This window comes from Mya arenaria, chromosome 16 (assembly GCF_026914265.1).
Source record: "Mya arenaria isolate MELC-2E11 chromosome 16, ASM2691426v1".
NCBI classification, from domain to species: domain Eukaryota; kingdom Metazoa; phylum Mollusca; class Bivalvia; order Myida; family Myidae; genus Mya; species Mya arenaria.
The window spans coordinates 47,807,739-47,832,772 of record NC_069137.1 but is presented as its reverse complement, the minus strand read 5'-3'; the positions used below and the strand labels follow the sequence as shown (position 1 = coordinate 47,832,772).

Below are 25,034 nucleotides of genomic sequence, written 5' to 3'. Positions count from 1 at the left end.
TTTTATCGGGAAAAAAACTCCGGTATTTGACGCCTTACAACGGAAGTATATGGCGTCAAATAATTGCATATACACTTGTATATAAGGAACAGGAGTGGTACATGTTAATCAGTGAAGATACAGATAAATCGAGTAAAGCATTGGCAAAATATCTTTGAAAAAGTAGGTGTTATGAAAATTCAAGGTCAGGTTAGAAACTAAGCATGTTTTATATGTGCGTCTTTATTTTCCGATTAATATTTTGATATGGAATACAGATATGAGTTCGAGTAATACAAAGCATATTTATAATTCACATCCATTTTTGCAAACCAATTATGGCAATTACTACATTCATGGATTATATTATGAAATTATTACAATATATTGAACACAACATCAGGATAATTAGTTTACGATTGCAATAACATATACTTGCAGCGCTGTCGAAACAAAAGTGTAGTATGTAAGATAAGATAATACAACATAGTATCTATCCTCTATCCAATTGACTTATATCGAAATAAACAGCATACAAGTATGCTTGTTTGTTTCACATATTCTGTCACGTTTTTTTTAAAAATTACTTGGCAATTATTTACTAGTTTCACTTCTTAACTTTACCACCTATTGCAGTACTATGATTTGACGTAGATAATACAGGTATCATGTATCTTAAGTTTAACATTCCAAATGTATAAGTGATTAGTACTTTGAGAATTAACGTATGTAGTAAAAGTAATATACACATTCATTACTGTATTGGATTAGTATCACAAATAATATTTTAATACACCTCAACAATATATTGTAAAACAAATATATCTGATTATGTATGCAAAAAGCTTCAGAAACAAGTTCAGTAGCAAACAGTTTAAACATTAACCCGGTTTAATGGCACTGGGTAAAGGCCAAAGACAATGCACATAAAATCACAAACAAGAAACATAGAAGAACAGCACAAATTTCCACAAACAACACAGTGCATACATACTACATATACAAAACTAAGTATGTTTTTTACGAATTGTTAGGTACCGCCTTGGAACGGTTAGTAAAATGTTAACTTACTGGGGGTTTAAACCAGTGAATGTGCACAAACCTCACCCTAATCCCAAAAAACCTTAATAAAGATAAAACGCAAAAGTTCAATCTTATCAAAGTATGCATTAACTTATCAATAAAACAAATAATAATATACGTATAGGTAAACTCCAAGTACTTCTATGATTAGAGATCCCAACTCTACCTGCAGACGGAGGAATACAATTCAGAGCACCTAATGCAAAACCTTTCAAAGATACGATGCAGTCATTGTTTGAAACTATAAACATCACACACAGTCTGCCTAATAAAATAAAAAGGTTTAAAACTGTGTGATCATAGAGTTTCATAATAAAAAGCATCATTGTACTAAAACTGGGAACAAATAAGGAAAACATAATAATGGAGTGGTATAAACTATTTTCGCTCTAAGCTCTCATGTAACTAAGCAAATTTACAATGTTGCTTGTGGTGTTTTATTACATTAGGTTGCGCTCACCACGAAATAACTTTTAATAAAATTGTGATGATACAATGCAAACTGAGGGTCAAGCCAAGTAGTCAAACACTTAGTAAACAACTGACTAAACAGGCAAATGGCTAGGGCCTTAAGTACATCAATCGAGGTACAAATATCGTACAAACATAACAGTTCGATAACTTATGGATTAAAAGCCTTATTTAAACATGACAAATTTACAACTAAATAACGGTCAGTGAAAGACGAGCTGAGTGGGGTTGTAAGCTATTTAATGTGCGCACAACCTTTCAATCGGGACAACATATATCCTAAAAAAATCATATTAATGTCATGCGCCAGGCAAAGGTGTTTATGGTACCAAAGATGTTAAAACGTTATGTATGACTTGGATGTGCATTGAACTGGGACCTTCCACATTATAATACTATCGTTAAAAAGCAAACTAACACATTATGTTTGAGATCGTGTGGTTTCAAAATTTGGCTTAAACCCTAAGATAAAATTATTTTTTCACTGAACCCTAACCAGACGTGACCCCATCATGAATTGATATTAAAATATTTATGTAAACATGTCTGTTTTATTGTATTGTGGCGCTATCTTTATGTCGTGGATGATGTTTTTAGTTTTATGTATTGTGTCTTCGGACAAGGTCTTAGTTGAGGTATTGACAGCTTCTAATGTCGGACTGTAGTTTCCTTGTATCCTTTTTTTGAAAGATAATAGCTTTTCACAATGTGAGCATTCCAAACAGAACAATCTTAACATGTCCGATATGTTTGTGTGTAATTAAATCTTCTACGTGGGTTGATATAAGGCTATTGTTAACACAAATCCATCTAAGGAATGAATTGCGAGGTTGATGTCATTTTCGGGGTATGAACGCAGTTAGGCTGGTCCAAGTACTTTGAGCATCCCAATTGCGTTCATACCCCGGTAATGACGTAAAACCCGCAATTCATTACTTATGTTTAGACCAATAGTTCATTATTTCACTCAAGAATTGTTAAAACAATACTTCATTTCATTTCAGGAAACCTTTCAGTAATCCTCTCTTACACATTCTTTAAATGGAACGATCCGACTGTAATATATATTAATGATTGCTAACACCAATACATATCAAAATGAAAATAAAAAAGTACACACACACACACACACACACACACACACACACACACACACACACACACACACACACACACACACTTACACAACGCATGTGCAGCTATAAAATTCTAAAAATATACGATTTTATACGTTTTAATACACCACTGATGAACAACAATTTAATATATGTGGCATAGACATAAACGACTGTAACATATGTTCTTAGTATAAGTAAAACAACAACGTAAAACATTGTATACAACACGCTTATTTTGATCTAGCACAAGATCATTGGGACATATATCAAAAGCAGTGTTCCACGGACAATATACGTATGTCTGTTTGCAATATACATTAAGGTTCTTCATTCGCCACTGTAATGTCATTGTCTGACATATAAATCCACTGTCAACTCATTGAAGACCCCAAATTCAGCTTCGAGCGAAGACAAACCTGAAGTTATCAACCATGTTTTATGTACTGCAATCATGACTATGAAATAGAGTTAAATCAACATTATATCATCCACTTAATGACTATTACATGGCATTCTCTTCAACTGCCAAACGGTATAAAACAAATCTTCTACATCTGTTATTAACTACTGTTACATGGCAGTATACAACTTTGTTGGTGACACAATATTATTAAACAAATTCAACCAGGACTCAAAAATCGAATCAAGATTTTAATAATTATTGAGAAAAAATAAATATATATCAACACAACGTATACATATACTAAAAAACAAATCATTGTTATTTAGTTATGAGGTTCAATATTTAGCAAGCATAATTATATATCCGTTGCAACATAATGTATCTGTAGTTAGGAGTTGAGCAAATATAACGAAAGAAGATTTTATCAGATATCCAATCAAAAAGCATTTGCATTATTCCGAATATGAATGTGTACAAACTGAATCTTATATTGTGACAAAAGAGTCTACAATGTACATTGGCTTTTTGGTGAGTTCAGCAATTCAGAAATATATTTGCATTTATGTAACCAAGATATGATAATATCCACTAGTTTTCGTTATTATATTGTATAACTTGCTAATTCTAGTTTTCAAAAGATATCACCAAGAACCATACATTGTTAATATGGTAGTCTTAGTTAAATTGTCGTCATTTTTTTTTTCAAAAAGAGATGCAATAACTTATTGGTCCATAATGTGATAAAATATTTTTTCGTAGATGTTTGTCAATCTTTTTTGCACAAACATTTGATACGATTTTAACAGTGGCATTCCGAACCCATTTTTGCACTGTTAAAGGCCCTAAATCAGCTCTTTTTACATGTAAATTGCATTTTCAAGGATGTTTTTATTTGATAACTCAAAGATGCAATATAATGGGAATTGTTGGTATGTTAAAGTAAGTTAAGTCATTATAATTTAAAATGATTTCGAGATATTAAATTATCCTATATAGATGTAAACTGGTCCATTAGTTCATCATTCGTAATGAAATCAAAACATGCCTATATAAATAGTTAAATATAACTTTTTATATTCCCCTAGTAAACAAGCAGTCCAAAACTTAACTCAATAAAGGCACAAAGGTGAAATAGCTGGTAGGGAGAAAAACCACAGGCTGGTATGTCATGTAATTTACAACACCAAAATGCATATTATCTGAATATAGAACAGAACCCTTTGGGGATAGAATATCTATAGCATAAGACGTATGCAAGTTACTAACCATCGATAGTGAAAGTCTCTTCTAGTGTCCCCGTCTGATCTATGTTCGCCTCTGTGATGCCTTTGGCTGCCAGTTCCGCTTTCAACTTCTCTTTGTATTCAATGTAAGCCAAAGGAGTTGGCAGCCTTCAAAAAATAAAAGTTGAAATACAGCTATACAGGTAGCGTATAGTCATGAACAGTAAACTTCTGTGGTAACCTAATTGTGGCCGCCAAATGGATGACTCGCGGGCCACATTTACTGAATATTTTCGTTAATAATGTACAAATAAAACTAACTGCTGATACTTACAACATCTCATTCAGGCATTTGAAATTCAAACGAAAACATTTCAGCCAAACGTTGGTTAAGAAAATATGATAGTGTGAACATTACATTGCAATAAATATTAATTTTAAGCATAAAAAACAACAGTGTGCCATAGAGGATCATAGGATGGAATACTTAAGTTCGACCCAGTGATGTTGCTTTGTCCTCATGTCTTAAAAATACACTGTGCCCACATCTTGTGTTATAAGATCGGGTACCAGACCCTGTGATTATTTTTTTATATATTTGGACAATCAATATTTAGCCCAATATGTATTTCTGACATGATTCTGATAAGGCTTTCCTATCAATGTATACTAGACAATAATCAAGAAACGAAAATTAGAATAATTCATCGAACTTTAATAACAAATCATTTATATCTCATATGCCTTATTTCTCAACATCAACAGCTATGGAGGCAAAAGGCGATGTATGGAATGTCAGTGTCTGTGTTGTTAAACATGCATAAACTAACCTATGTATGGTACTGGTTTTTTTCTGTCACATAAAAATAATCTGGCGAGAAGCACGTCATGACGGGCAGTGCAGGAAAATCAAGACGGTAAATGTTTCAACTGACGTTTGTGAACTTAGTCCAAATGGCGGTAACGTTACAAATATGGACCTCATTTACAAAAAAACTTTGAATAATTTAAAATAACATTGCCTGGATTTATCTTTCATCCTCCAACAAATCACCGTTACACTAGGAGTAAATAAGGACTGTAATATTCGAATGAAACACAAAACAAGGACAGCAATCACGGCTGCCAAATTGTAAAAGAGAAAATATTATTTCCCGTTTACTTCAAGTGTTAACACTAACTCTACTAAAATATGAATATATACATCATGTAAAACTAAACATGTTTACCAAAACTATAGTACCATGTTATACGCCATTCATAAATGTCTCTATTTACTACCGCCCTTAACTGGCTGTATAGATGCTGCATATTATTACTGTAGACTAACCAGAAATACGAATTCTTTTCCATGTCTATACACTATACATTCCTTCTTCTGACTATCGCTTTTAACATTCTTTGAACATGCTGCAAATCATTTCTGATTAAAGACTAATTAGTAATACGAACCCATAACGTTTACACGTTCGATCCTTATACAGCGAGATGCCATTCAGAACAACGTTCCCGTTTATCCCCACAGCGAACATCTGTCCACCCTTGAACGCCGCCTTCAACATCATACATAAGGCCATACCCTCCTTGCCGCCGTCCAAATTTCCTACGAATGTGCCGCCTTTGTACGGTTTACCGTGTGAAGGATGGTGCCTCTGCAATTAGGGTACAGAAGCGCGATGTCGAACATGATGACATGGATATAACAACTTTGTATAAAAATACCATGCATTATATTGGACATTTTCCATTGCCATTTAACATCACATATAAGTTGTAGTGCGTACGTGCATGTATTTGTGCGTGCATAATTTCGTGTTCGCCTGTGTGTGTGTATTTGTGTGTTGGGGTTGGGTGTGTATTCGTCTGTGTGTGTGCGTGTGAGTGTGTGTGTGTGTGTGTGTGTGTGTGTGTGTGGTTTACACCTGACACGATCAACATGTTTCTTAATGTAACAATGGAGTCACGCAGATGCGACTGTATTAGATCAGGAGTAGGGAAAAGTTATCAAACTCTTGATTTGAAGATTCAGGATGAGTTTGTTGGCTTTTCGTGGAAACGAAGGGCTCTGTTTGTTTTGCTGGTTTGGAACTGCATGTAAAAGCCGAATTACCAATACAAACTATTTTAATAAATCCCACATCCCTTTTGTAACAGTCAAGTGAATATGTTTTTACACAGCAAATACATTGTTAAATTGATTTTGTTTTTGCTTACCAAGTTTCATGATTACACAAAGCAAGCTGTTCAAGATGTTAAACAGCTCTTTCATGGCATCTTATAACGAATCAACACGACAGTAAATCCCCTTGAAACATTGGTTTTAAAGCTTTAATAACAGCAATGAAAAACACCATTCTAATTTTAATAATAAATTGTGAAATCCATTAATTGATTTGATCATGAACAAATTAATGTACTCTTATATAATGCATCATTCCGTTTAAATATAGTGTAAATACTTGTTACATGTAATCTTAAACGTGAAGTTTACAACCATTATTCGAGTTTAATTAATCATTTATTCTGCAGAGAAATTTAAATAATTAACACGAAATGGCAAGGGTCATTTAAGCGCAGATTTTTTTATGTAACTGTTTTTAGTCTTGATCGAACATAGCTTTGCTCACATATTGAAATAAATGGTCTTAAGATTGACAAATTGCATCATGGGATAAGCTTCGGTAGGTTTCTTCACACTGAGATTCGATCCAGAAAAAAATGGTGCCAAGCTGGTGTACAGCCCCTTTAATATAGAATTTACACATTGGTAAAAGAAACGTCAAAGAACACAATGCTACATATCTCAATATGTCAAAATACATTTATATTTTTATTTAAATTGCGAAATGTCTTCGGGCGTATCGTTTACGTCTAAATTAACACATTAGAATAGTAGCTAAATGGCATTTAAATGCAATCTATTGAATATTTAACAAGCGTATTGCATAAATGATTGCAAAAAAATGAAAGCTAAGATGTTTGTTTTGTGTGCGATATAGACCATGGAGTCAAAAACCGGCCACGTCAAACCAAAAGATGTTTGAATAATCTTACCATTAGCTCCTATGTCTAGCGCTCGGCATTAAAAGAATAGTGGTCTTGAAAATGTGAACTCAGTATTGGTTTAACCAAGGAAAGTTGTATCCCGTGTATCACTGATTTACATCGATCACGTTAGAGAACAAAGAGGTCCCTTCGAAAACAGCTAGGGTATCGCACCTTGATATCTATTTTTTTACTATGTTTCGACCAGTCTTATTATTTCTGGATTTGACTAGGTATAACATTCACTCCACTCTCATAACATTTTCAACACAATTTAACTACTAGGTTAGAATTCGACATGCAACTTAAGTTTATTTAATCATTAACTAGTTAAGTTTTTAATAATAAGTTATTCAATTAGCTATATTTTTCTTAGACTTAATTAAGATCACTGATCCAATATAAGCCCAGACGACGTCACGGCGGGATCAAGCCATAATGCAGCCAAAAGGCGTAGGTAGACATTGATAATCTCAAATAAACAAACAAAGCATATCGCAATAAATCTTTACTTTCATGATGGGCATTGACTAGTGTATTGCAATATTTATCACATGACGCTCTACGTTGTATTGATTTACCCTGACATTGACTAGACATCTTCACGACATACGGTGTTAATTTAAACCAATTATTTTATTTTTTTGTTGAATTTTATTTGTCATTTAAAACGTATGTAAGAAAGTAAAGATTTTTACAACAAATAATTACCGTCTGAATGCCATCCGGGAATGTAAAAACCATCTCGATAGACGGGTGTGTTTCGGTCTTGATCTCAAATGTCCCAGTTGGCTGAGTCCCTTTGATACAAAATATGAATTTAAAGGGACTGTACTCCATATGATGAAAAAGCGAGAAAAAAAGAAAATTGTCGAAAACTGACATAACCTTGGTATTGAAGTGAACAATGCATTGAAACTAACTAAATAAAGTGCCGCATAGTTTACAATTAATCGCATTTTTTCGTATGTTTTCATTAAAAAAGATTACTAGGTATGTCTACCTAGTATAATTAATTCTTTTTGCGTGATTGGCTAGTCGATGTAATCACGTGATATTTTCAAGTTAGGTATACAGCTTAAATATTCAAACTTTTTAGTGTACCGCGTAGTTTACAATTAATTTTTAATCGCAGTTTTTTCGAATTTATATTCATAAACATTACTAGGTATGTAATTCATAACATTAAAAATAACTGTAAAATGCGGACATAAACATGCGTTGTCTATAACTGATTCTGTATAATACGTTTGTAAGGATAACATACAGTTGAGGTATTGCTGGATGTGTAGAAACTGTTTCTGTAATTTTGCTCTTTCCTGAAAACAGACAATATATCAATAACTAGAATTATTCATGATTGGACTACATAACGAGTTTCGAACAAGACAATAATCAGTGTAAATATATATTAATATATCGTTTATCGTTTATCGTTACTTTAAAGTCTGCAAACATTTACTTTTAACTAGTACTGTCGTTCAAATAAGCATATATTTTACAAGTAGTGTCCTTCAATTAAGCATATATTTAACAAGTATTGTCCTTTATTAAGGAATTTAACAAGTACTGTCCTTCAATCAAGCATATATTTAACAAGTATTGTCCTTCAATTAAGCATATATTTAACAAGAATTGTCCTTCAATTAAGGAATTTAACAAGTATTGTCCTTCAAGTAAGCATATATTTAACAAGTATTGTCCTTCAATTAAGCATATATTTAACAAGTATTGTCCTTAAATTAAGCACACATTAACAAGTATTGTCCTTCAATTAAACATATATTTAACAAGTATTGTCCTTCATTTAAGCATTTGTTTAACAAGTATAGTCCTTCAATTAAGCATTTGTTTAACAAGTATTGTCCTTCAATTAAGCATATGTTTAACAAAAATTGTCATTCAATTAAGCATATGTTTAACAAGTATTGTCCTTCAATTAAACATTAATTTAACAAGTATAGTCCTTCAATTAAGCATATGATAAACAAGTATAGCCCTTCAATTAAGCATTTGTTTAACAAGTATTGACCTTCAATTAAGCATATATTTAACAAGTATTGTCCTTCAATTAAACATTAATTTAACAAGTATAGTCCTTCAATTAAGCATATGATAAACAAGCATAGCCCTTCAATTAAGCATTTGTTTAACAAGTATTGACCTTCAATTAAGCATATATTTAACGAGTATTGTCCTTTAATTAAACATATATTTAACAAGTATTTTGCATCATTTAAGCATTTGTTTAACAAGTATTGACCTTTAATTAAGCATATATTTAACAAATATTGACTTTCAATTAAGCATATATTTAACAAGAATTGTCCTTCAATTAAGCATATATTTAACAAGTATTGTTCTTCAATTAAGCATATGTTTAACAAGTATTGTCCTTCAATTAAGCATATATTTAATAAATATCGACCTTCAATTAAGCATATATTTAACAAGTATTGACCTTTAATTCAGGAATTTAACAAGTATTGTCCTTCCATTAAGCATATGTTGAACAAGAATTGTCCTTCAATTAAGCATATATTTAACAAGAATTGTCTATCAATTAAGGAATTTAAGTATTGTCCTTCAATTCAGCATAAGTGGTTTATATCTTTATTAGAGTCTCGTCCATATACATACTAAAAGTTACATACAACACATAAAACAAATATGGCCATTCTATACAGAATTACAAGAGACTTTTTGACAAATACACGAAACATATTAATACAAAATAAAATACTGAATTGCTATAAAATATGTGACTGGTACTGACTGGTAAAACAACAACAACAACAACAACAACTGAAATAAACACTAATATGCCACACAAACAATTTTCGTCCATCAATGAGCATAAGATTTGCTTTAAAAGCCCATAGAAAAAGGTAAAACAAACGACTGAATACTTGCTCCCAGAAACACTAAAACAAGCAATTGAAATTGGATTTACCGACCATTATATAGGAGGAACATCTAATAACAAGGATCCAATATCATTTGTGTGACCTATTAGAATATCACAAAGTACATTAAGTAAACATCAACATACTTAAAAGTATATACATGAAAGCAATGACTATTTACACAGATAAAACTGTCTTCTCTTTAAAATATCTTTTGTATTTTGGCAAATGTTGCCTACCATTTGTACTCTCCCCAATTCGTCACTCGTCTGTGTTAAGACCGTCTCAGTGTCCAATAGCATCTAGACAAAGCATTATAGGGTTAACAAAGTCATACAGTGAAAATAAATTTTTGCCTGGGCCTTACAAATTGTTTGGTAAGGGTTACATCTTTTTCAAAAACATGTAGGCAGGGTAGGCTTTAAGTTTTATTATTTGGCTTTAAAAAAGAATTTTGATTTCATTATTTGTTGAGACCAATGTTAAAGTCATCTTCTGTATAATGCATTCAAGGTATAAAATACATATTGAAAGGCACTTAATTTTTAGTATTTCATTTTTTTTTTAAACTGACTATAAAAACGGTAGGTTCGGCGCCCATTTCGTTGAAAGGGTTGGGTTACCGAACCAAATGTTTTTTAGACCTTACACAGAGCGTATGTTTAAGGTAGGAGCATCGTGCAATAATACATAGCAACATATATCTCATCATTTAAAGTGTTGCCCGCCCACGCTTATACTTATTATATGCACATCGGTGGTCTAATTGTTTTCACATTATAGCTGTAACTGACAAAAACGATCCAGATATATGTTGTAAAATAGATCTTCTATGAACATTCTAAAAATTTGGTTCGGATGTTCGATTTAAGTACTGATTAATATGTAAAGTAAATAAAACACTTCACATATTTATGTTGTTTAGGTCCTATATAACATAACATAAACCTATTCAAACAGGAACCTGAATGAAGAATTACTGCTTGTGAAACATAGAATCAGTATTTAGACCTAGTACTAACAATATCTGTCATGTGTTTCCGTTCCGGATAGAATAGATCTGACCCGAGGGCACCTGTGTTGCCAGGTAACGAGGCTTGCCGAGTAACCGGCAACGCAGCGTGCCCGAGGGTCGGATTTTTCTATCCGAAACGGACACACATGATATATTTTTTTTTGCTAGCATACATTAAATAACATATTTTGTGAAGAAAATATATAAAAAAGGCGCATTTTTGTACATATCACCAAAAAGCGCGAGCGATGATATTTACTGACGTCATGACGCGCAGTAATTTGTATTCACTGCATACGTCAATAAGTTCCTTTGACATTACGTCTTTTAAGGGTTATTTTGTTTTGTTTTTTAAAGTTTATTTTTGTAAAGTTAATGTTAATGGAACTCATATATTTAAATTTCATAATTATGATTACATAACTTGTATTATAAAAGAAATTGAAATTATTACGTCACAGCGCGTGACTCATCTGACATGGGGGAATGCCAGATGGAGTTTTTCAGCACGGCTGAATTCACCGGAAATACCTATCCGGTGTGCTAGAAAAGTCGATTATATACAAATTTGCTGAAATTGCCTACATGAATATAATATACATGACAATTAAGCCTATTCATATATAGTTTTTCGCTGTTAAACTCGCTAAAATAAAGACGGATATTATCTGGCTAAACCATTCATACCTGTGTTTAAGATTAAACAATAATTTCGTATAAGATCATTATTTAAATACTTTATTTAATATTTAATTGAGTTTATATTGTCCGTTCTACTAAAGTTTCTTTGGCATCATAAATGGTTTGTGCATCATTTAATTGAATATAACCTCAAACAGATTATACATAAGTTTGTAATAGCATTTTACTCTACCTGTTCTGATTTCTCTATGTCCTGTTTCGCTTTGTGTAACTCTTGTCCGTTCGTTTTTCTTGACTGAAAGCATCAAAGCGAAATTTTAATTATAGCATTTTTAATTATACTTTCAGTACACATAGACTTATTAAATATAGGCGTTTATCGAATTACATTTATATAAATTTACTAAATATTATTATATTATATTATATTGCACTAGCCCAATGTATGGTGTTTATTTACAGACTGATTTTCATGGCATTTTTCAGATGTTTTTCTTTCCTTTGATCCTGGGATTCAATTAATTGTTTGTGTGAGGTCTCACCTTTTCTGAATGAGCTAGATCTTGGTTCACTTGTTTCAGCTCATTACTCAGTTTCTGCCTTGCCTGGAAATATGTCAAGGCCATGTAACATGACGATTATTATAGTAGAACTATATACAGTCGAAACTCGTTGGCTCGAACTCCTAGGGACGGCGAAAATAATTCGAGCCTCTAAAAATTCGAGCCAAGCTGAATTGCATACATTTAGTATCTAAATATTGGTCCTTTAAATCCAGATCGAGCCAACGAGGAACACGAGTCAAGCGAGTTTGAGCCAACGAGGTTCGACAGTACCAACGAAACAACTAAAAACAAATAAGTATGTGACAATATTTTCCAAGGTCATAACCTAAACATAATTTCACAAATTCAGTTATAAAATTAAAAAAGATGATACTATAAATACTTTGTGAAAAAGTAAAAGAGTACGTGCGTTACTAAAATGTAAGCAATCAGTCGTCTACAAACCAGTTCTGTGTTATCTAAGTCTTGTTTGGCCTGATTAAACAGTGCAGCAAGCTCCCGCCGCGTCTGAAAGTATTTTAACAAACGCACTATATTGTAATATTCCCATCTGTTTTTAGCTAGTATTAATTTAATGCAGATGAAAGATTTTACTAAAATTAGGAATATTAAAAGCATGTGTGTTGTACGAATACAACTTTAAAACTGAAGATTTTCAATAGAAGATACTGAAGATACAGAATATGTAGTCATCGGTATGTGCATATCTCTTATAACCTGTTTCAGCAAACACATTACAGATAGTATGCAAGCCTACAGCAGAATATGTGCTTTCAGAACAGATGCAAGCCTTCAGCAAAATATGTGCTTTAAAAACAGATGCAAGCCTTCAGCAGAATATGTTCTTTTAGAACAGATGCAAGCCTTCAGCAAAATATGTGCTTTAAAAACAGATGCAAGCCTTCAGCAGAATATGTTCTTTTAGAACAGATGCAAGCCTTCAGCAGAATATGTTCTTTTAGAACAGATGCAAGCCTACAGCAGAATATGTGCTTTTAGAACAGATGCAAGCTTACAGCAGAATATGTTCATTTAGAACGGATGCAAGCCTACAGCTGAATATGTTCATTTAGAACGGATAGATAGATAGATAGATAGATACTTTTTATTCCTCCATAAGTGAAGAGAGTAACATATATACAGATTAACAAAAAATATATACACACATCGATGATATGATATACACGAATATCAAAAGAACATTGTGATATAATATAGATGGACATTACGAACATTAAACATTTCCAGTAATCATTTACACAACCAACATCTTCCATGCACATACAACTATGTATAGATAGTCAGATGTAAATTGGCAAAATATATGAACGATAATTATTCAGAGTTATCTACTCAAGATGTATTACAGACAATCTCTACATGGCGCTTTCTGTGTAAAATACAAGTAAAGCACATTTGTCCAGATTAGTAATAGCCAAGCAAAGTAAACACTAAGGTTGCCTTACACAAAACGAAAATTAAGACAGTTTATAGTGAAAACCGTTTTTGAAGCTATTTAGTAATCTAAAGTTACACCCTCCGCAAGAGTCTGGCTATTGCAACTGTGACAGGATAGTTGACAAAACTTTCATCATGAATATCGGTACTAAGTGAAAATAGATACACACATTGATCAGTACATGTCATTGTCATTATCGACTTAAAAATGTCGATCCCACACTGTTCGTAAATTGTATCCCAAAGGGAATTACGGTACTCTTCTTTAGCATGACAATAAAGTAAGAGATGAACAATAATATTGTCTGTCCTTAAATTAGAGCATTTACAAATTTCTAAATATGAGCGTGACACAAATAGACCAAAATCACTCAGAATCTGCTTACAGATTGATCGCAGTTTGGGTTTATTTCTTGCAATAATCCATAGTGGCGAACAATTATTAAAAGATATCATATTTTGCATTGCTCGATTTTCGTTCACGGTTCGTTCAAAATGAGTTTGTCTAGCTGGGAGTAACACGCTTTTATGAATAGTTTTTTTCCATTCATATTTGGATGGAAATTGCCCAGTATTTATATATTGCGTTATATAATCGACTAAAAGGTATTTTTGGCACAAGCGATAAATGTCAGGTACAAAACCTACAGTTTGTCTATCAAAGTTGATGTAGCGTATTAGTCTATTGTTGAAGATGATCTTCGCTAAATATTGACACGGAAGTCTGCACATTTGACCGAAAAATTGAAGTTTTTTACAATCGATAAGTACTTCAATAGATGTAATGTTCATATAATAAGTGTTCATGACTAATTCCATCGGGACCACAGGCTTTTCCAGGTGGTAAAGCTTTTATACACTCAGCAACTACTTCCGGTGATACACTAACGTCAGGGTCAAGAGTAATATCTGTTATTGCTTGATGAACAGTATCTTCAACTATTTGTTTCCAGTCGTTTTCGAAGTCTGCTATTTCAGACGGCATGTAAAGTGTTTTAAAATACTCGCCCCATTGTTTCACAATATCCTCACGGTTTCGATATGTAACACCGTTAAATATAATTCCGTCTCCTACTTTCATCTTTGATTGTTCTTTCCTAGCTTTTACCGTTTTCCAGAAATAGACGGAATCTGTTTCCGCCGAATGTTCTAGTCTATTGTTCAGGAGTATTAAATACTGTTCAGCGTGAAATCTATGTCTTCGTCTGAACAATGTTTTCTCGGTTTTATAACGCGCCGTTATTGGATCCTGGGGGTTCCGAGGCCGTCCAGCTTGACACCACAAATCATGTGTTAATTTCATATGGTCATGGATTTTTGTAAGTTCTTCACACCAGTACGGTTTTAAGAATGTTCGAAACTTTTTGACAGGCAAACTATCAAATGCATTTTGACGCAACGATTCACATAACGATTCATAGAAGCGATCAACGTCCGTTATATCTGATAATGAGTTGTTAAGTACTTCAATATCATTTCTTAATGCACTATTATACAAATATAACATATTAACATCGTTATTCACCTTTTTCCAATTAATACGATTCGTTGAATCTGCATTATTATCATAGGGGCTATCATCACACGTAATACTCACACAACATAAAATAGGTCTATGCCTTGACATGTTTAGACAACAATCATCAGCCACTTCGCAATGTATGAGGCAATCAACAAATTCAACTGGTATACAAATGTAGTCAAGGGTTGACGAAGCGCAGTCGTCATAAGACACATAAGTATCAATAGACCCAAAACATGTATCAAGCAAATTCACGGCACACAGATTACAGTCAGAAACAAAATTATATAACCTACGGTCTCTAGTTCTAAACATTTGTGCATTTAGTTTGGCATTAAAGTCACCCATAAATATAGGCATACCTTTGTCACAGTACATGTTATACAAATCATACATCTTATCTAAATACCCATAATAAAATTCAATCGGGTGATTTATACAAGGGAGATATACCTGAAAAATAAATAAATATTTTCCTGGCATAATTTGCAACTGAATTCCTATAATTCTATCATCACCAATATTTAAAGGTACAACGAAATTGTCCAGACGTTTATGCCATAAAATAGACACTCCACCTCTCTTTTGTGTAAGGGGGTATTTTCACATATTGTATAGTGTTTATAGTCACATGAGATTGAATCCATGAAATGTAAATTGTTTGACGTTAGCCAATGTTCTGATATTCCACAGATGTCAATACCACCTTCTGTCAAGATATCACTTAGATGGGCGGCACTAGAATAATACCAGTGATATTCCACGTCAGCATGTTTAAACATAACGCAGCCATGAGAAGAAAAGCACAATGTGTAACTGCCATTTTCAATTCTATTATGATAACATTTCTCTATACATTGTCACCAATTAATCTACATTCACTGACAGCATACTAAAGCGGTTCCCGGGTAGCTCCTCGACGAATTGCCCGCTGTCAAACGTCAGTACCATATCCGCCTGCCGTCCGGTCGCCCGTTTCCGTACCGCCAGTCGCTCCTCCGCCTGTCGTCGAGCCGCAATCTGGAACCTAGGAGGGACCTCCCGGTGCGTTCGTACCGGTGTGTTCACTGGCGCTCTGTTTCCCCGCGTTGTCGGCAGGCTATCGACCCTACTACGATGTGATGTCATCTGGCGTCCAGAGTGGCGTAGCGTTTCACGTGATCGCCATGGCTCGCACGTTACGTAATCAGGCCAGAATCCCTCAGTTAGAACAAGATCTGAACAGTCATCAGCAATCAACGTTAATTTAATCAATACCCTATGGCGGTTTCTCCGTAGTGGGAAAACTCGTAAGGACTTAACTGTAGGTCCTTTGCTATCGACAACGGAACTTAACACTTCCGTATTCACGCTCGCACTGAGACCTTGGATACAGAACCGCTCCGTGCGCTTGCGATGAACGAATTGAAATCCATCATTTTCACGTTTAGTCACGATAACTGGAATAGGGTTACTGTCAGTTGTAAACCCACGTTTGTCAGAAACTCCTACATCATAAAACATATGTACGTCACTTCCGGTATCTGTGTTTGAATCAATCACAATATTTTCGGTATCCCAAGCCTGGTCATTACATACCGTTGAACAGTGGTAAGAATCTATGTCATTTTGCTGCAAGTTGACGTCGCGTCCATCTGAAAGTGGTGCCACGGTCACTATATCTTCGGTGTCTAGGAACACCTCCAAATGTCTCACCCTATCCTCAAATTCTGTTATCCTTCCAACCAGGGAACTCGTAAGATGTCTCATGGCATCAAGTGTCGAAGATGTAAACAATCGAATTGAGCTACTACACTCAATCAAGTCCGCCTTAATTTTCTCAGTGCTACATTTAGAAGAGATAACTTGCTCTGATCTCAGTTTGTCATTAGCATATGTAGTTTGCTTTAAAAGAAGTAAACCAGCTTGTAGTGACGAAACAGTGTCTTTGAGTAAAGCTAACTCATTTGCACATGTGCACTTCTCTTTTTGTTGGTTTGTAGTCGAACAACTCTTGTTTCGCTGCTGGGCAACGGATGCACGACGCACTTTCCCAGCACTAATCATATTTTTCAACACACTAAAGTCCCAGCCCTCAGTCACTTCAAGAATGTAAAAAATATCTTGGGCTAGCCGAACAGCAACTGGTTCACTTGTGCGCGATGTCATCCGGCGTTTCAACTCTGCATTCTGGTCAAATGGAAAATCCTCACTTGTTTGTTTTAAGTGTTCAAAATACTGGCATCTGATTCGGTCTAGGTCACTCTCACAAGATGCGTATTCTCGTACTATGCGTTGGACACACATATCTTTTGGGTACTCCCGGTAAAGTTTCACAAGCACCCGGTATTCTTCGACGACCCGGAAGTCAGCGTCTTCCAAGTCATTCAATCCATCATGGTCATCAGAATCACCATGACAACTGTTGTGATCACGTGCATGACCGGTACCGTTGTCTAAAACACGTGATGCATGATCGTCTGACCACTGACCCTCATTAAATGATATAACTGTCTCGGTGTCAGACTGAACAATCGACTGATCACACTGTCCTGGAGCAATATCCGATAATTGGGTACTGGTATTGTCCATGGCGTCTAATGTGTTATAATCCATTAAATAGTGAACACTTATCACGTAAACTTACACTTTCAAACTAAATTTTTAAACAAAGAAAAACACCAAAAATGTTAATTAAAACACTTATATTCCACATTTCTAGTATTTAAGTTATATGTTCCAATAGTCCACACAAAACACTTCATCCACATATAAATATATCCGTTGTTGCTTTGTATAAGCCTAACTTTTTCAAGTAAAACCACGGAGCAGATTTTTGCACGACTTCTGCCTTCGGACGTTTTCACACCCGTGTGGGCCTTACAAATTGTTTGGTAAGGGTTACATCTTTTTCAAAAACATGTAGGCAGGGTAGGCTTTAAGTTTTATTATTTGGCTTTAAAAAAGAATTTTGATTTCATTATTTGTTGAGACCAATGTTAAAGTCATCTTCTGTATAATGCATTCAAGGTATAAAATACATATTGAAAGGCACTTAATTTTTAGTATTTCATTTTTTTTTTAAACTGACTATAAAAACGGTAGGTTCGGCGCCCATTTCGTTGAAAGGGTTGGGTTACCGAACCAAATGTTTTTTAGACCTTACACAGAGCGTATGTTTAAGGTAGGAGCATCGTGCAATAATACATAGCAACATATATCTCATCATTTAAAGTGTTGCCCGCCCACGCTTATACTTATTATATGCACATCGGTGGTCTAATTGTTTTCACATTATAGCTGTAACTGACAAAAACGATCCAGATATATGTTGTAAAATAGATCTTCTATGAACATTCTAAAAATTTGGTTCGGATGTTCGATTTAAGTACTGATTAATATGTAAAGTAAATAAAACACTTCACATATTTATGTTGTTTAGGTCCTATATAACATAACATAAACCTATTCAAACAGGAACCTGAATGAAGAATTACTGCTTGTGAAACATAGAATCAGTATTTAGACCTAGTACTAACAATATCTGTCATGTGTTTCCGTTCCGGATAGAATAGATCTGACCCGAGGGCACCTGTGTTGCCAGGTAACGAGGCTTGCCGAGTAACCGGCAACGCAGCGTGCCCGAGGGTCGGATTTTTCTATCCGAAACGGACACACATGATATATTTTTTTTTGCTAGCATACATTAAATAACATATTTTGTGAAGAAAATATATAAAAAAGGCGCATTTTTGTACATATCACCAAAAAGCGCGAGCGATGATATTTACTGACGTCATGACGCGCAGTAATTTGTATTCACTGCATACGTCAATAAGTTCCTTTGACATTACGTCTTTTAAGGGTTATTTTGTTTTGTTTTTTAAAGTTTATTTTTGTAAAGTTAATGTTAATGGAACTCATATATTTAAATTTCATAATTATGATTACATAACTTGTATTATAAAAGAAATTGAAATTATTACGTCACAGCGCGTGACTCATCTGACATGGGGGAATGCCAGATGGAGTTTTTCAGCACGGCTGAATTCACCGGAAATACCTATCCGGTGTGCTAGAAAAGTCGATTATATACAAATTTGCTGAAATTGCCTACATGAATATAATATACATGACAATTAAGCCTATTCATATATAGTTTTTCGCTGTTAAACTCGCTAAAATAAAGACGGATATTATCTGGCTAAACCATTCATACCTGTGTTTAAGATTAAACAATAATTTCGTATAAGATCATTATTTAAATACTTTATTTAATATTTAATTGAGTTTATATTGTCCGTTCTACTAAAGTTTCTTTGGCATCATAAATGGTTTGTGCATCATTTAATTGAATATAACCTCAAACAGATTATACATAAGTTTGTAATAGCATTTTACTCTACCTGTTCTGATTTCTCTATGTCCTGTTTCGCTTTGTGTAACTCTTGTCCGTTTGTTTTTCTTGACTGAAAGCATCAAAGCGAAATTTTAATTATAGCATTTTTAATTATACTTTCAGTACACATAGACTTATTAAATATAGGCGTTTATCGAATTACATTTATATAAATTTACTAAATATTATTATATTATATTATATTGCACTAGCCCAATGTATGGTGTTTATTTACAGCCTGATTTTCATGGTTTACGATGTTTTTCTTTCCTTTGATCCTGGGATTCAATTAATTGTTTGTGTGAGGTCTCACCTTTTCTGAATGAGCTAGATCTTGGTTCACTTGTTTCAGCTCATTACTCAGTTTCTGCCTTGCCTGGAAATATGTCAAGGCCATGTAACATGACGATTATTATAGTAGAACTATATACAGTCGAAACTCGTTGGCTCGAACTCCTAGGGACGGCGAAAATAATTCGAGCCTCTAAAAATTCGAGCCAAGCTGAATTGCATACATTTAGTATCTAAATATTGGTCCTTTAAATCCAGATCGAGCCAACGAGGAACTCGAGTCAAGCGAGTTTGAGCCAACGAGGTTCGACAGTACCAACGAAACAACTAAAAACAAATAAGTATGTGACAATATTTTCCAAGGTCATAACCTAAACATAATTTCACAAATTCAGTTATAAAATTAAAAAAGATGATACTATAAATACTTTGTGAAAAAGTAAAAGAGTACGTGCGTTACTAAAATGTAAGCAATCAGTCGTCTACAAACCAGTTCTGTGTTATCTAAGTCTTGTTTGGCCTGATTAAACAGTGCAGCAAGCTCCCGCCGCGTCTGAAAGTATTTTAACAAACGCACTATATTGTAATATTCCCATCTGTTTTTAGCTAGTATTAATTTAATGCAGATGAAAGATTTTACTAAAATTAGGAATATTAAAAGCATGTGTGTTGTACGAATACAACTTTAAAACTGAAGATTTTCAATAGAAGATACTGAAGATACAGAATATGTAGTCATCGGTATGTGCATATCTCTTATAACCTGTTTCAGCAAACACATTACAGATAGTATGCAAGCCTACAGCAGAATATGTGCTTTCAGAACAGATGCAAGCCTTCAGCAAAATATGTGCTTTAAAAACAGATGCAAGCCTTCAGCAGAATATGTTCTTTTAGAACAGATGCAAGCCTTCAGCAAAATATGTGCTTTAAAAACAGATGCAAGCCTTCAGCAGAGTATGTTCTTTTAGAACAGATGCAAGCCTTCAGCAGAATATGTTCTTTTAGAACAGATGCAAGCCTACAGCAGAATATGTGCTTTTAGAACAGATGCAAGCTTACAGCAGAATATGTTCATTTAGAACGGATGCAAGCCTACAGCTGAATATGTTCATTTAGAACGGATGCAAGCCTACAGCTGAATATGTTCATTTAGAACGGATGCAAGCCTTCAGCTAAATTTTTGCTTTTAGAACAGATGCAAGCCTACAGCATAATATGTGCTTAAGAACAGTTGCAAGCCTACAAAGAATATGTGCTTTAGAACAGATGCAAGTCTACAGCAGAGTATGTGCTTTAGAACAGATGCAATCCTACAGCTGAATATGTGCTTTAGAACAGATTGCATTCCTACAGCTGAACTTGTGCTTTCAGAACAGATCTATGCAAGCCTACACCAGAATATTTGCATTTAGAACAGATACAAGCCTACAGCAGAATATGTGCTTTTAGAACAGATGCAAGCCTATAGCAGAATATATGCATCTAAGGCAGATGCAATCCTACAGCAAATATGTTCTTTTAGAACAGATGCAAGCCTACAGCAGAATATGTGCTTTAGAACAGATGTAATCCTACAGCTGAATATGTGTTTTTAGAACAGATGTAAGCCAACAGCTATTTTTTTGCTTTAAGAACAGATGCAAGCCTACAGCAGACAATATGTTCTTTTAGAACAGATGCAAGCCTACAGCAGAATATGTGCTTTAGAACAGATGTAATCCTACAGCTGAATATGTGTTTTTAGAACAGATGTAAGCCAACAGCTATTTTTTTGCTTTAAGAACAGATGCAAGCCTACAGCAGAATATGTGCTTTTAGAACAGATGCAAACCTACAGCAGAATATGTGCTTTAAGAATATATGCAAGCCCATAGTAGAGTATTTGCTTTTAGAAGAGATGCAAGCCTACATCAGAATATGTGCTTTTAAAACAGAAACAAGCCTACTGCAGATTATGTGCTTTTAGAACAGATGCAAGCCTAAAACAGAATGTGCTTTAAGAATAGATGCAAGCCTAAAACAGAATATATGCAAGCCTACAGCAGAATATATGATTTTAGAACAGATGCATACCTACAGCAGAATATGTGCTTTCAGAACAGATGTAAGCCTACAGCAGAATATGTGCTTTTAGAACTGATGCAAGCCTTCAGCAGAATATGTGATTTTAGAACAGATGCAAGCCTACAGCAAAATATGTGCGTTTAGAACAGATGCAAGCGTACAGCAGAATATGTGCTTTTAGAACGGATGCAAGTTGATGTAATGATTTTTCAATTGGTAAAGCTTTGTCGATTTGTAAATTTGGCAGCCAAACCTTATAATAAAAGCCATGCCGGAAAAATACTGTTAAGTATACAAATTTAATTTTTAAACTATATAGTAATACCATATTGGTGAAGCAATTCAAAATACTGTTTGGGGCAAACTTGCTATGAAGATGCAACCCGACATCATGCTGGTGGGAAGTATTACTGTATTTAACGCTTCAACAACCAACAACATACGCCATACCTTGTTTATATCTGCGTTGGATACGACAACGCCGTTGACATTTCCATCGTCGCTCCCTGTAGTGTCTTTTTGTAGTTCACAAACTTCCTCCAAATCTTCAAACACACATTTCAAAACAACTTTGTTTTGTTTGAAGTAAAACTCGTTAAACGTTTGTTTGTGCTTTACTTCTTTAAGATGGGATCTAACGTCCGAAACCTCTTTATCAAAATGTCTACACATAAGGTACAAGTACCCAGCCATATTATTGTCAACAAATTCATCAATTTTACTTTTTTCATTGTCACACCATTTGGTTTTCCCATCACATGTCTCAGCTATGCGGGCATGTTTTCTTACGTTTTCGTCATGTGTCTTTGTTATTCCGTCTCTTATATCACTTGTCATTTCATCAACACGTTGTTTAATTTTATTTCCTAATTCCATGCATTCTTGCACACATTTTTCAGCATTATTCTTAGAGCCTATTTTCTTATTTTTTGATTCATCATGCAAAAGCAGAATTTCATCATTAAGCTCATTTAGAGCTGACTTCATCGTTTTGACTTTCTCGACATCAATGGTAACTGTTTCATGCAGTAAATCCACGACAAGTTTACCACAGGGAAGATGTCCTGAATGAAGGCATCTGCCACAAATCATGGACTCGTGTTTTTTGCAAAGAAATATAGCGCTCTCTGTCGGATGCTGTTTGCATTTTTCTTCTGTAATATCCCGCTTAGTGACCTTTTGATTTTCGTTATTTTCTTCACTCATAATGTTATTTTATATCAATTGAAGCCAAAAAGACTATTTTGATGAAAGGAAATGTTCTTGAATCAACTGTGTACATGATAATATTACGTTGACAAATCGCTACTTTGTTATCACTTTATCGTCATTTGAGCACATGCATTACTGATAATCATTAGATAATGACCAAGTTGATGAGAATAAAGACAGTATAACGCGTATGTATAATGTACGCTGATGTTATTAACATGAAGAATGAATAATGCTTTAGCTCCCTAGTAACCGCAAATTACAAGTAAAGCGTATGCATACCTTTGTCTATATATTGGAAGTTGTAACGATCGACTGTTTCATAACAAAACTGAAATGTTTAACTCAAACCTCATTAAATCGTGTTTAAACTGTGCTTTTGTGCTTTGCTTCATTCTGATTATACACTTTAGCTTCTAAGTTACTTTTGTTCAGTTTACTCAATCTTTCAAAGTCACGTTTTATGTGTATGTTTTACGCTTTCTTTTTCTTTGTACCGGATGGTTTATCGTACAGTTTTGACAGACACCATTGTTTTGTTATCGCTTAAAACACCGAAGGTATGCAGGATGTTCAAATGTGCATAGTTTCATAACGAGCCAATGTAACTGTAGCCGCCGCATCATTGACATGCCATTTCCGAGTCAGGTATCTTACGAAATCTAGTTTGAGGTTTGTATCATTGTTGTGAACAATTTTACATTTTAAAGTGTTTTTATTAAAATAGTTTCAACGAATAAAGTGTCAAGCCGTTAATGAATCTCAATAATTATTGACAACAGTTTTCATAACAGACGGGACAAAATAAGGGGGGGGGTAAGAAAAGGGGGTCTTTTAATCAACTTATTTACTTAAGTCCATTTCATTTTAATCTCTCTCTCTTTAAACATCGAAATAAAGTTTGCGGATTGCTATCAGTTCAGGTCAATGCATTCACATTGCATAAATCAAATTGATTAGACTCAATCAAACTTGGATATCTTCATAACAGATAAAAGCAATGAATACGTGACAATTTGCATGTGGCAGTTCATTTTGTAGTATCGACATTCAAATATTTCGTTAATATCTTTATTGCATGAGTGTCAGCTCAATATTAAGCGATACGAGCGCTTCAATACATAAATTTAAATCTTGAATATCAAGCTCAAATATTTGTAAGTTAAGTAGGTTTGTACTTGTATCATTTCTTGTGATTGATTCGGCATTATCTTATTAGTAATCCTGTCCAAATTACAATGTGTACGTGTATCATTATCTCATTATTGTATAATAATGAAACGCACCGAACTAAATCTAATTAAAATTATGTCTGATAACAGTTGTACCCCCCAAACATACACCCATTCAGTGCCTGACCACATTTTGGCAACCATTAGGTCTATTAAAAGCCAGAATATCAATATGCAGACAGCTTTTATTGAGCATATCCAGCGCTAAATTGACTACATTTTGCAAACATAAAGATCATTGAAATGCAAAAAAAAAACACAAATAAGCTGCTGTATATTTGTTTGCTCGGAGTCAAATAGATCAAATTTTGCTAACCATAAAGCCCATTAAGAGTTCAAAATAAATTGTGCATCTCTAGTTCAGTTTACAAATAGCCATATTTCTGCATCAATTAAGCCGAGTCAGAGTCAAATAACCAAAAG

General features: G+C 34.1%; 1 protein-coding gene across 1 annotated transcript; it reads right to left on the bottom strand.

Annotated features, from left to right (window-relative positions):
- Positions 1 to 226: 226 nt before the first annotated feature.
- Positions 227 to 23,417, bottom strand: LOC128221813 (uncharacterized). Its single transcript, XM_052930415.1, has 13 exons — positions 22,618 to 23,417; positions 20,591 to 20,653; positions 20,123 to 20,185; positions 19,817 to 19,879; positions 12,896 to 12,958; positions 12,428 to 12,490; positions 12,118 to 12,180; positions 10,468 to 10,530; positions 8,590 to 8,641; positions 8,034 to 8,122; positions 5,730 to 5,929; positions 4,321 to 4,445; positions 227 to 3,067 (listed from the first exon to the last, which is right to left on the bottom strand). Exons 1-13 carry the CDS (start codon positions 23,371 to 23,373, stop codon positions 2,997 to 2,999), a joined length of 1,734 nt encoding a protein of 577 aa, XP_052786375.1. The 5' UTR covers positions 23,374 to 23,417; the 3' UTR covers positions 227 to 2,996.
- Positions 23,418 to 25,034: the final 1,617 nt, after the last annotated feature.